This window comes from Portunus trituberculatus, chromosome 38 (genome assembly GCF_017591435.1).
Source record: "Portunus trituberculatus isolate SZX2019 chromosome 38, ASM1759143v1, whole genome shotgun sequence".
Taxonomy (NCBI): domain Eukaryota; kingdom Metazoa; phylum Arthropoda; class Malacostraca; order Decapoda; family Portunidae; genus Portunus; species Portunus trituberculatus.
The window spans coordinates 29519043-29531542 of NC_059292.1; the positions used below are offsets into that span (position 1 = coordinate 29519043).

The 12500-nt window shown below is 39.4% G+C and overlaps 1 protein-coding gene across 1 annotated transcript; it reads left to right on the top strand.

Moving 5' to 3' along the window:
- The first annotated feature begins 6152 nt into the window (after positions 1 to 6152).
- LOC123514503 lies at positions 6153 to 7453 on the top strand. Its single transcript, XM_045272384.1, has 3 exons — positions 6153 to 6415; positions 6888 to 7099; positions 7314 to 7453. The coding sequence occupies exons 1-2, from the start codon at positions 6224 to 6226 to the stop codon at positions 7092 to 7094; spliced, it is 399 nt and encodes a 132-aa protein (XP_045128319.1). The 5' UTR covers positions 6153 to 6223; the 3' UTR covers positions 7095 to 7099; positions 7314 to 7453.
- Positions 7454 to 12500: the final 5047 nt, after the last annotated feature.

Here is a 12500-nt window from a genome sequence, read left to right on the forward strand (position 1 = left end):
AATAAAGAAAGAAAGAAAGAAAGAAAGAAAGGAAGAAAGAAAGAAGAAGAAGAAGAAGAAGAAGAAGAAGAAGAAGAAGAAGAAGAAGAAGAAGATTATTCTGCTGCTGCTAACGATGATGATGAAAAAAAGAACGAGAAAAAGTTATTTCATACATAATTTTAATTTCATGTGCATTTTTCTTTATAATGCATGTGTAAACTAATGTAAAATTGTCTCTATCTCGTGTTGGAAATAAGATTTATTATTATCATGATGAAATATTTGTCGTAGTAATTATTGTAATGCCCCTCAAGCACCAACACCAGCACCAGCAGTAGCAGCAGCAGCAGAAGCAAACATATCAAAAGTTGTTACTGTAATGTCTCATAAACAGCACCGGAGACAATAGTAGCAACAGTAGTAGTGATAATAGTAATAACAAAGCAACAACAGTAAAAGGCGAAGTAGTAGTAGTAATAGTAGTAGTAGTAACAGTAGTAGTAGTAGTAGTAGTAGTAGTAGTAGTAGTAGTAGTAGTAGTAGTAGTAAAAACAATACCCGTAATAGCAGTAGCAGTAATAGCAATAGTAGTAATAAGAGCAGCAGCAGTAGTAGTAGTAGTAGTAGTAGTAGCAGTTGTAAAAGCAATAATACTTAGTATAAGTAGTAGTATTAGTATTAGTAGTAGCAGTAGTAGTAGTAAAAGCAATACGAATAATAGCAGTAGCAGTAATAGCAATAGCAGTAATAACAGCAGCAGTAGTAGTAGTAGTAGCAGTAGTAAAAGCAATAGTACTTAGTAGTAGTAGTAGTAGTAGTAGTAGTAGTAGTAATAGTAGCTGCAGCAGCAGTAGTAGTAATAGTAGCAGTGTTAATATTTTATTTATAGTTATTGTAGACGCAAGCGACCTGAACTCATTGCACATCAATGCTAACCCTCACCCTCCATCTCCTTGTGGCCGGCGTGAATCAGCCAAGTTATTCCTGGCGGGGAAATCGATGGTGGCAGTATAATGATTGCAGCCCCGCAGATCTCAGACACCAGCACAGACAGAACAGATCCCGTCTCTCTCTCTCTCTCTCTCTCTCTCTCTCTCTCTCTCTAATAAATTTGTAGTTTCTAGATATTTTTCGCCAAGTGGGTGAAAGAAACTGTGTGTGTGTGTGTGTGTGTGTGTGTGTGTGTGTGTGTGTATTGACAGCGATCATAAATATATACACATCAAAGGTCTCTCTCTCTCTCTCTCTCTCTCTCTCTCTCTCTCTCTCTCTCTCTCAATGTATCTTATCAGGGTGAATAAAAGGGGAGACAAAGAAAGGAGAGAAGAGGAATGAAGGTACAAAGGAACGAACGTACGAAGGGAAGGAGAAGTGAAGGAGAGAAACATACAAAAGAAAAGAAAGGGAAGAAGAACGACGATGAGATAAAGGGACGAATGGGGAGAAGAAAATTAGGGGAAGAAAGGAAGGGAAGGAGAAGAGGAATTGAGGTAGAAGGGGGAAAAAAGTATGAATGCCCCCACCACCACCACCACCACCAAAAAAAAAAAAAAAAAAAAAAGTGAATGAAGAGAATATTCAATTATGTGTTTTTAGGTTTTCCTTTTGTTTATCCAAAGATCAGCGAGTAGTCCTCTCTCTCTCTCTCTCTCTCTCTCTCTCTCTCTCTCTCTCTCACACACACACACATTTTATTATTTTTTTCTTGTAGATCTTTCTTTTTCAGTTTCTGTCTTGCTCGTCTCATCTTTTCAGTCTCTCCTTTCCCCATACCCTCATTTCCTCCTCCTCATCATCATCATCGTATCATTATCTTCTCCTTCTCTATCTCATCATATATTCTCAGCCTCTTCTTAATATCCTTTCTTCTTTCTCGTCATCATCTATGCCTCTCTCATTTCTTCTTTTTTCTTTCTTCCTCCTCTCGTTCCTTCTCCACGTCTTTTCATCATAATTATAATACATAATCATTATTTTCGTTCTTAAGTACAATTTGCTTGTACTTTTTTTTCCTCCTCCTTGTTCACGTGTTTCTCTTATCACTAAGATAATGACGATCACAACACCCTTTCTCACCAAGATATTAACAAACTATTTTTACTCATCTGCATCTTCCTCGTCTTTTTTTTTTCATTTCTAATACTTTTACTTCTCTCTCTCTCTCTCTCTCTCTCTCTCTCTCTCTCTCTCTCTCTCTCTCTCTCTCGATATCACTAAGCTATTTTTACTCATCTACTTCTTCCTAATTTTTTTCCCCGTTTCTTTTTAATTCCCTTTCTTTTTTTAATACTCTCTCTCTCTCTCTCTCTCTCTCTCTCTCTCTCTCTCTCTCAAGGGAAAGGCTAAATGGGGTGGAGTTTGTTTTCGTTGCGCAGTGAAAACAAACAAACAAACAATGATGGCCGCCAGGCACACTCCAGCGTTGCCGCCACCAACACCACCACCACCGCGATCACCAACACCGCATCGAGTAAGGGGGAGGGTAATGGAGGGTGGGTCGGGGAGTAAAAGGAGGAGGAATGGTAAAGAAAGAGAGGAAAGGAAAGGAACGGAAAGGAAGAAAGAAACAGGGAGAGCGAAAGGGGAGGGGAATAGAAGGAAGTGGGGGGGGGAAGAAGGAAAGCAAGGGGATGGAAACCTTTTTTCAAAATGAACTCGGAAATAGCTGAAACTGCAATCTAGGTGTGCGCTGGTGCCAAATGTACAGCAACACCGCAAGGAGGAGAAGGAGGAAGAGGCGGAGGAGGAGGGGTAGGAGGAGGAGGAACACGGAGAGGGAGGGGAATGTTATATGACCGAGGAGGGAGAGAAGGAGAGGGGGAGGGAAGAGAGCGAGGGATGACCGGGAGGGAGCAGGAAGATAGGGAGAGAGGAACAGGGTGGAGGGAGAGAGGAAACGTGGCACCACCGCATTATTGATGAATCCTCCTCCTCCTCCTCCTCCACCAGGAACTCCGGGTGGAGGGAGGTACGGCCGGGAACAGCCCCCATCTCCCTGCCGCCGCCGCCGCCACCACCACCACCACATTGCCACCATATACTCCCCTAGCAACGCCATACAACTCAGCACTCGCCCCTAACTGAGCGAGTCCTCACCAAGAAAGAAAGAAGACAAGTAACAACGATGTGGCTTCAGATCTCTCTCTCTCTCTCTCTCTCTCTCTGGACGAGCCAAAGAAGGAAGGGAGAGGGATGGTAATGGTGGTGGTGGTGGTGGTAGTAGTAGTGGTGGTCGGGTCAATATGCCAGACATCACCAAATGCGTCAAAGGTGAATGTCTAGATTTGAGTTAAAGTTGTCTCCTAGGGCCGAGATGTGTGTGTTGCTGTGGCGTGGGTGGCCGCCTCTTCCCGCTGGCCGGCCTTGGGTATAGAGTAAGTGGTGGGTAAGAGCGGGGATAGAAGAGTTTAGAGATAAAAAGGTAAAATTTCACCTTCTGAGAGTTGGCCTTTGTGTGTGTGTGTGTGTGTGTGTGTGTGTCTCTCTCTCTCTCTCTCTCTCTCAGTGCATATGATATCTGATGAAAGACTTTGTTGAAGATATAAGTCTCGAGTTAGTTTTCTTCGTTTCTTTAATCTTCCTGGACAGTGGAATTTTCTGAAGTAAAGTAGAGATGTTCCTTGCCGTGTCTTGTGTCTTACTCACGAGGGGCGGAAGGGAGCAAAGGGTGAACGGGAGAGGCGGGAGGGCGAGCACTGAGAAAAATTGGAAAGTTATTAAGTTGTTTTCCAATGGCTGGAAATCGAATTTGAGAGAGAGAGAGAGAGAGAGAGAGAGAGAGAGAGAGAGAGATGTTATTGCCGTCATCCAACTTGCTAAGCCCGTAAGATTCTCTCTCTCTCTCTCTCTCTCTCTCTCTCTCTCTCTCTCTCTCTCTCTCTCATTAAGCTTTATTCCATCTTTCAAGAATGTTTATAACCACCCCTACTGCCGACACCAATAACAACTACTGCTTGCTACTAATACTAACAAGAATAAGTGTAATAATAATAATAATAATAATAATAATAATAATAATAGTTACTCAGGTTACTGGCATCATACATGCACACAGTATAATAATAATAATTATTATTGCTATCACCATTAATAATAATAATATTATTATTATTACTATTATCATCATCATCATCATTATTGCTCTCGCACTTTTATCATTACTGTTATTTCATAATAAGCCTATTTGTTATAACTTCTAAGAAGTGTCCCCGAGCGCCTGGTACAGTACACACCACCAAACTAACACACAGACAGACAGTATCGGAGGCACGGTCGTCCTGGGAAGAATTTACCTCCTATATTTTACCATACCTTATTCAAATACCTTTCCATGCAAAACACTACCACCACCACATAAATATTCTTCGTCCAATTCATCAATAGCTTCCTTCCTCACCATCACAACCACCACCACCACCACAAATATTTCTTTTCCAATTCACACTATTATAAAGAAAGTCAGCAGTCGCCATCAAAACAAAGAAAAGACAATAATTGAAGTGTGTGTGTGTGTGTGTGTGTGTGTGTGTGTGTGTGTGTGTGTCGATCAATCCCTTTGTATGTTGGTTCAACGTGGCAACTTACACACTTCCCTAAAACTGGATGGACTGTATTTTAATCTTTATGTTGCGTTTATTGCATGGAAGACTGGTTTGGTACGTACTAGCGAGCCTGTCTGGACTTTAGTAACCTATTTTTGGTGGGAGAAGCTTTACAGTACAGTGTTCTTATGTAGCATCAGTGTGTGTCTGAGGCTGGTAGAGAAGTGTAGTTATATAAGTAGTAGTAGAGTGTAAGGATTAGAAAGAGGATGCCTATGTAGTGTGTGTGTGTGTGTGTGTGTGTGTGTGTGTGTGTGTGTGTGTGTGTGTGTGTGTAAACTGAAACGTCGCGCGTCCTGCTTTTTGAATATAAGTGTTTTTGTTATTGTCTTCAAACCGATGTGACTCCCTCCCGCCTCTCTCCTCTCTCTCTCTCTCTCTCTTGCTTGGCCTCCTCCTCAACTTTATGAAAGCCTCCAGTCTTTTTATTTATTTATTACTTTTTTTCGCTCTAAAATCCTAGACTTAGTTAAACTTTTCCTGTTCCTCCTCTTCTAGAATATATAAGTTCCAGACCTTCCCTTCCCAGCAGTGGTGGAGAGAGAGAGAGAGAGAGAGAGAGAGAGAGAGAGAGAGAGAGAGAGAGAGAGAGAGAGAATCAATCAGTAGTTATATATTATTTTCCACAATCCTGAATATCTGGGAAGTTTATTTTGTTCACGTCTAAATCCGTTAGTGTATTTATTTCGGTTAAGATTATTGTAGCAATGCGGTAAAATTGTTGTTGTTGTTGTTGTTGTTGTTGTTAGTGGGGTATTATTATTATTATTATTATTATTATTATTATTATTATTATTATTATTGATCCACAGTAGTAGTAGTAGTAGTAGTAGTAGTAGTAGTAGTAGTAGTAGTAGTAGTAGTAGTAGTTGTTGTATTGCTTAGAATAAAAATAATGGCGACGTCAATTTTTTTTTATCCATATTGTTGATAATGTCTTCTTTTCTCATCAATAAATTTATTTTAGTTTTGTATTTATTTATTTATTTTTTTTAAGTATTACGTAGTAATTCCTTTTATCTATGTTTACCGTCTATTTTGTATTCTGTGTGTAAATACCGGACGGATGTGGGGGTGTCTTTCAGGTTATCCTGATATTTTACCTAATGTTCGTTTGTGTTTTGTACCACGCCGGAATTATTATTATTATTATTATTATTATTATTATTATTATTACTGTTGTTGTTATTATTTTTTTTTTTGCTAATTTCTTCTAATTCTTGTCAACATAATTAAACTTTTCACCTTGTTAGAATTGTTACTTTTATCATTCAACTTAACTATGAATGCCTTTATATTTTGTATTCGTTAGTTTGTTCCTAGGTCTTATCAACATATCAAACTTTCCACCTTATTACAATGGACATGTTTCCGGTCAACATTTTTATTTCAAATATTGGTTCTAAGGATAACATAGGCCCTAAATTTAGCTGTGGGAATAGTTTTTCTTCGTATGAATGAGTAAAAGTGGTATAAAATATGGATTAAAGTCGAGGAAAAATAACGTGACTTAGAAATGGATGCTGATTGGTCGTGACGTGTGAGTGTAGGTACGGAGCCCGCCAACAACAAAAACAATAGTGTTTCTCCAAGAGTTCGAGGTAGCTGGTTGTACTTATTGAGGTTTCTAGTCGCGAGCAATGGCTGGAAACGTGACTCGTAGTCGTTGGTGCTTCGTGCCGATGTGCAAGAATACTGACAAGAGTACTCCAGGGAAGATATTTGTGTCTGTGCCAAGTAATCTATCTATAAGAAAAGGCTGGTGGCTCGCAGCTCGACACGAGTTTCCCATGTCCAAGGCTCATATTTACTGCTGTGAAGATCATTTCAACGTGAGTATAACGTATACATAACGCTTTCCTAACATAATATACAAGCAATTATTAGGTGTATCATGTTTCCTGACTGAAATCTACATTTTTTAGTGAAGTTGTAGAGAGCAAACTTTATAGGTGTTCAGGTCTGAAAATCTCTCATTGTGCAGCTATAGGATACACAACAGCTTTGATTAATGTTTTTTTTTTTTTTTTTTTTTTTTTACATATCATTGTACTTAGTGACGTGCTTAATGTTTTCTTTGAATAGAACTAGAGTTAACCCCGAGAAAATAGGCCTTTAAGAAGGTGAAAGTAAGGACTATAAGGACACATACATACCAGTGATTAAGCTAACCTTGGTTGAATACTTTGTAATTTTCTTTGCAAATGCAAGTTTTTCCCTACATTGAAAACAGCCGTATATGTTGTTATATTCATTTTAGATTATCAGAATCTATTTATTCTTATAACTTATTATGATTTTCAGCTAAAAGAAGACATGGAGAACTACTTATATTACACCATGATGGGAGGACATATCAGGCTACACCCTGGAGTTAGGCCTCACAAGTTCGACTGCCAGGGGAAGATCACACCTCAGAATGAGAACAGGGACAGGTTGCAGAGGAAGAGGAAGATTCTGGAGATTCTTTCTTCAAAAGAAAACTTAATGGAACCTCACCAAAGTCCATAGAGCATGTAAATACTGTAACTTACAGTTGCCAGTACAGTGTAATTCATGACAATGTTTTCATATGTAAATATCATAGCTTTCTTTTTATGTATAGATAAAATGCAGATAGCACACATATGATTTGCAGATTGCAAATGGTCATTAGGGTACTAGGTCATACAGGCAGTGTGACTATCATAAGTTATAGGCAGATATTTATCATGTCCTCTTTTGCAACAGATCCAGCACCTCAGCCTGACCATGTGGATCAGAGGATAGAGCATGATGGGCATGTTGATCCTGAGCCACTCACCCCTTCTACACAGGACACTGGAATACAAGTGCAGGTAACCCATATTGTTCACCTGATTATAATGACATTCTACTGTACAGTATAATAATAGCAGGCATTCTCTGTTTACAAATCACACTTCTTGCAATGTGTCAGTCTATTGAAGAATAGGGCCTATTGGAAGGTTTTAAGCAAAGGAAGAGGTCATGAGGCAATAGTACTGGAGTGGTAATACACAAGAGTAATAATAATAATAATAATAATAATAATAATAATAATAATAATAATATACGTTTTCAATACCTGTTCATGGTTGATACATTTTTTTTTATTTGCAATTTGCTTCCAGGTATATCCAAGAAAGAGGTCCAAGGGGGTGCAAGTTCAACCAGTGAAGGCAAATGCGATGAAGAAAACTGAAAGTACATCTGAGGATTCTGTTTCCACATCAGAAAGTAGTGATGTAGACCATGATAAAAGTAAAGATAATTTATGTACCATTAGTCAGTACTTCCAGTAGTGATGATGAAGAGAACTTTAAAAAATTAACTCTGTACACAACAAGAAAATTAATACTGAAACATCCAATGGAATACATTGGATTACACAAGAAGCATTTGTATATTTTAGATATTCTGTGTAGTCATGTAACCTACATAGAAAGGGGCCAAATTATTTCAAAGATGTGGTATTAATTGTGCTAATGGCTATTCGTACAGGATCACCAGAGTACATGATTGCACACAGGTTTGGTGTCAGCAACAGCTGTGTTAGTCGCATCCTAACTCGCTTTCTACCTGTCATAAGTGCTTGTTTGAAAGAGCTAATTTTCTGGCCACCATCCGAGATCATTAGAACAAGGCTTCCACACTTTTTCAAAGATCTTTCATCATAAGGTCGAAAGTATCATTGATTGCTTTGAAATACAGATAGAAAAGCCATCCTCTGCCATGGCACAGAGTATGACTTGGTCTGATTACAAGAAATGTAATACTGTGAAGTATCTAGTGTCCGTAACTCCAGATAGATTAGTTAATTTCATATCCACTGGTAAGCCTGGTAGATGCAGTGATATGGAGTTATTACGCGGATCGGGTTACTTGGACTGTTTGAGACCAGGTTCTACAGTATTGGCTGATCGAGGCTTCAAAGAGGTAGAAGCTGATCTCACTGCCAGAGGATGTCATTTGGAACGTCCTGCTAGTTAGCCAAGGGGAACAGTTACCAAACAGAACAGTCCTCAACATGAAAGTTGTTGCTGGTTTGAGGATCCATGTTGAGTGAGTAATAAGAAAAATTAGAGTTTATAAAATCCTTGACATGCATTCATGTATTCCTCTTTCAATGATGGATCTACTAGATAATATTGTGTACATAGTTTGTGGTTTAGTTAATCTACAGGAACGAATTTGTAAAATCTATTTTTTTGTTAAAAGTGCACAACACTGATACAGTAAATGTACAACAGTATCATCCTGACAATACCAATCTCACATTTCAAGTATTAGTACTGAAAGTTAAATTTACATCAGTAAAAGTAAAATAAGTACTTTGTTATAACAAGGTACTATTTTACTGTTACTGGAGTACATTTAACTTTGGTACTACAACTTGAAATTTGAGATTGTATTGTCAGGATAATACTCAAATAGTTACACTAAAAGGCAACATGTTTGTAAATAAAAAAATTAGCTATTTGACTTTGCAACAATGAATATGTCTCGTGTAATGCTGTCTCACCCACGATATGCATATTGTAGTCCTGTCTCGCCCACATTTAAGTTATTAACCCTAGTTTACTGTCAAAATAAAATACTGTTTCCCAAATATTTTCTTTTATGTGATAATAACACCAATAATAATAATAATAATAATAATAATTATTATTATTATTATTATTATTATTATTATTATTATTATTATTATTACTATTATAATTATTATTATTATTATTTTAATGTGCAACGAAAAAGTCATATTATTATTATTATTATTATTATTATTATTATTATTATTATGCGACCCCATATAAAAATGGGAAACGCCAACGGAAGATTATTATTATTACTATTACTATTGTTATCATCATAATTGTTATATTTGACACAAAGGCAGAGACAACTGCAACACATATAATGATGAATTACGAACTGGAGGAAAACTTTCAGCATAAGGAAAGAAACAATAATTAATAATGTAATGTCAATAACAAGTACCGTACTTACATCTAAGAGTACTAAAGTCTCTCTCTCTCTCTCTCTCTCTCTCTCTCTCTCTCTCTCTCTCTCTCTCTCTCTGTATTGATCTGTTACCATCTCCCATTCCACCATACACTCCCCATCGGCTCTCTCTCTCTCTCTCTCTCTCTCTCTCTCTCTCTCTCTCTCTCTCTCTCTCTCTCTCTCTCTCTCTCTCTCATTTATCTTGCGTTCTTTCTAATCCCACGCATATATTCGTCGGATTCTCTTCCCTTCCCATTTTATCCTCTCTCTCTCTCTCTCTCTCTCTCTCTCTCTCTCTCTCTCATGTATACAACTCAGTCAATAAAAAATGCTGTACTTTTAGTCATTCTCTCTCTCTCTCTCTCTCTCTCTCTCTCTCTCTCTCTCTCTCTCTCTCAGTGCGTGTTGGTGCTTTTGCCAACACAAGATCCCTCCATTTTGAAAGGTACGGGGAAAAGGAGAGGACGGCATTCAACTCTAACCTTTATTACGTGTTATATAAGGACGGCTTTCGCTCAGAGGGTGAAGTGGCAGCCATTAAAGTCTACGTGAGGAGTATTTTGAGACTTATTGCCCCCTACTGCTAAGGACGTTATTGCCTTAGCTCCACGTCACAGCCCCAAGTCATGTGACGTGAGTGTTGCCATCACGCTGGTTGCTATTTACCAAGTGCAGAGAGAGAGAGATTAGGATGACAATTCTCTCTCTCTCTCTCTCTCTCTCTCTCTCTCTCGTAATTTCATATGTATGCAATTTCAATATAATCTCCCTGTTCCCGTCTTACCCAATACTCTCTCTCTCTCTCTCTCTCTCTCTCTCTCTCTCTCTCTCTCAAAAAGAAAAAAAGTGCTGCCACAGACTAGTTCAATGAAGCGAGAATGTGATGAAATTATGTTATGTATATTATGGAGAGAGAGAGAGAGAGAGAGAGAGAGAGAGAGAGAGAGAGAGAGAGAGAGAGAGAGAGCAATGTTTTACGATTTGTATTAGTAAGGTAAGGTAGATTCACACACACACACACACACACACACACACACGGAGCGGCAGCAAAAGTGAGGGCAGGACATGGCGTCTCTATCTAACAGTAACAGCTCCTCTCATATTCACAGTTCACGGTTTAACGCCTCTGTCACATTCACGGTTACGGTAAAGACACTTCTCGATTCTGATCACGCCTCATCTGTGCAAACGGTCAGACCGCCACCACCATCACCACTGCTTTTCGTTGCCCTTTGCTACCCACTCAACTCTTAACTCTCCTTTCTGGCCACTTTATTACTGCAGTGGTAAACAATAGTGGTGTTCCAAAGGGATTTGCTCTATAACCCATCCTATTCTTTTCTGTACATTTTTTTTTTTTTCGTGTCTGGGTAAACCTGTTTAAGTGTAAGGTACTAATGTGTGTGTGTGTGTGTGTGTGTGTGTGTGTAGGTCGCTTTTTACTTTAACTAGTGTGTGTGTGTGTGTGTGTGTGTGTAATAATAATAATAATAATAATAAACGGTTTATTAATTAGGCAATGTAAAAAAAATACACTGAAAATGTACAGGGGGTGGGACATTACCACAATGAACTAAAAATGCTTAACCTAACTATGGATAAACTTAACCTAGAAATTCACTTATTTATTTAAAGCTCGCACAATAGTGGGCACCGCGCTGAGTCGGTACCGTGTGTGTGTGTGTGTGTGTGTGTAGCTTTTTACTTTTCCTGGTTTTTTTTTTCTTTTTTTTTTATTTGTGTGCGTAATTCACCTCGGTTGCCTACTGGTCACCCAGCTAGTCTTACCCATTACGGAGCGAGCTCAGAGCTTATAGACCGATCTCCGGGTAGGACTGAGACCACAACACACTCCATGCACCGGGAAAGCGAGGCCACAACCCCTCGAGTTACATCCCGTACCTATTTACTGCTAGGTGAACAGGGCCACACATTAAGAGGCTTGCCCATTTGCCTCGCCGCCTCCGGGACTCGAACCCGGACCTTCTCGAGTGAGAGTCGAGCGTGCTAACCACTACACTACGTGGTGTGTGTGTGTGTTTCACTGTTTGAACTGCTGCAGTCTCTGACGAGACAGCCAGACGTTACCCTACGGAACGAGCTCAGAGCTCATTATTTCCGATCTTCGGATAGGCCTGAGACCAGGCACACACCACACACCGGGACAACAAGGTCACAACTCCTCGATTTACATCCCGTACCTACTCACTGCTAGGTGAACACGGGCTACACGTGAAAGGAGACACCCAAATATCTCCTGTGTGTGTGTGTGTGTGTGTGTGTGTGTGTGTGTGTGTGATGTGGTAAGAAATGAGAATAAATTAAGCATAATTTCCGTTTCAGGACCAACCTGTGGCAGCAGAGGCAACACAGGCCACAGGGCAAGGGCAGCACTGGTCTGGCGGCGGCGGAGAATGAGATGACACACGTGGAAGGTAATGGATGTCTCCTGGCATCAGGGTTATAACATGGCGCATTGTAAAGGCGTACGTTGCAGAAGGGTACCCTGTACAACGCCGCAGTTATCCTGGAACAAACAAAACATTATTACCAAATAACCCAGTACACCTAAGTTAAAGTGCTCACATGTTATAATGTTTTTATTATCTACATATATATCATTGCAGTGTATGGCAGCTGTACGGATCGTCCCAAGCAATGATGCCTTTGACCTCGTCTGTATCAATGTACGCTGACCACCACCGTCATGCATCACTACCCCCTAACCTCTCCTCGCCAGCCTAGTTTGGTTTACAATGTACTTGTGTAGCGTAGAGCGTATTCAATGCAAGCGTTTAATCTGGGACTATAAAAATAATCTTGACACACACACACACACACACACACACACACACACACAGAGAGAGAGAGAGAGAGAGAGAGATTAAGCAGAAACTATTTAGAGAATATTAT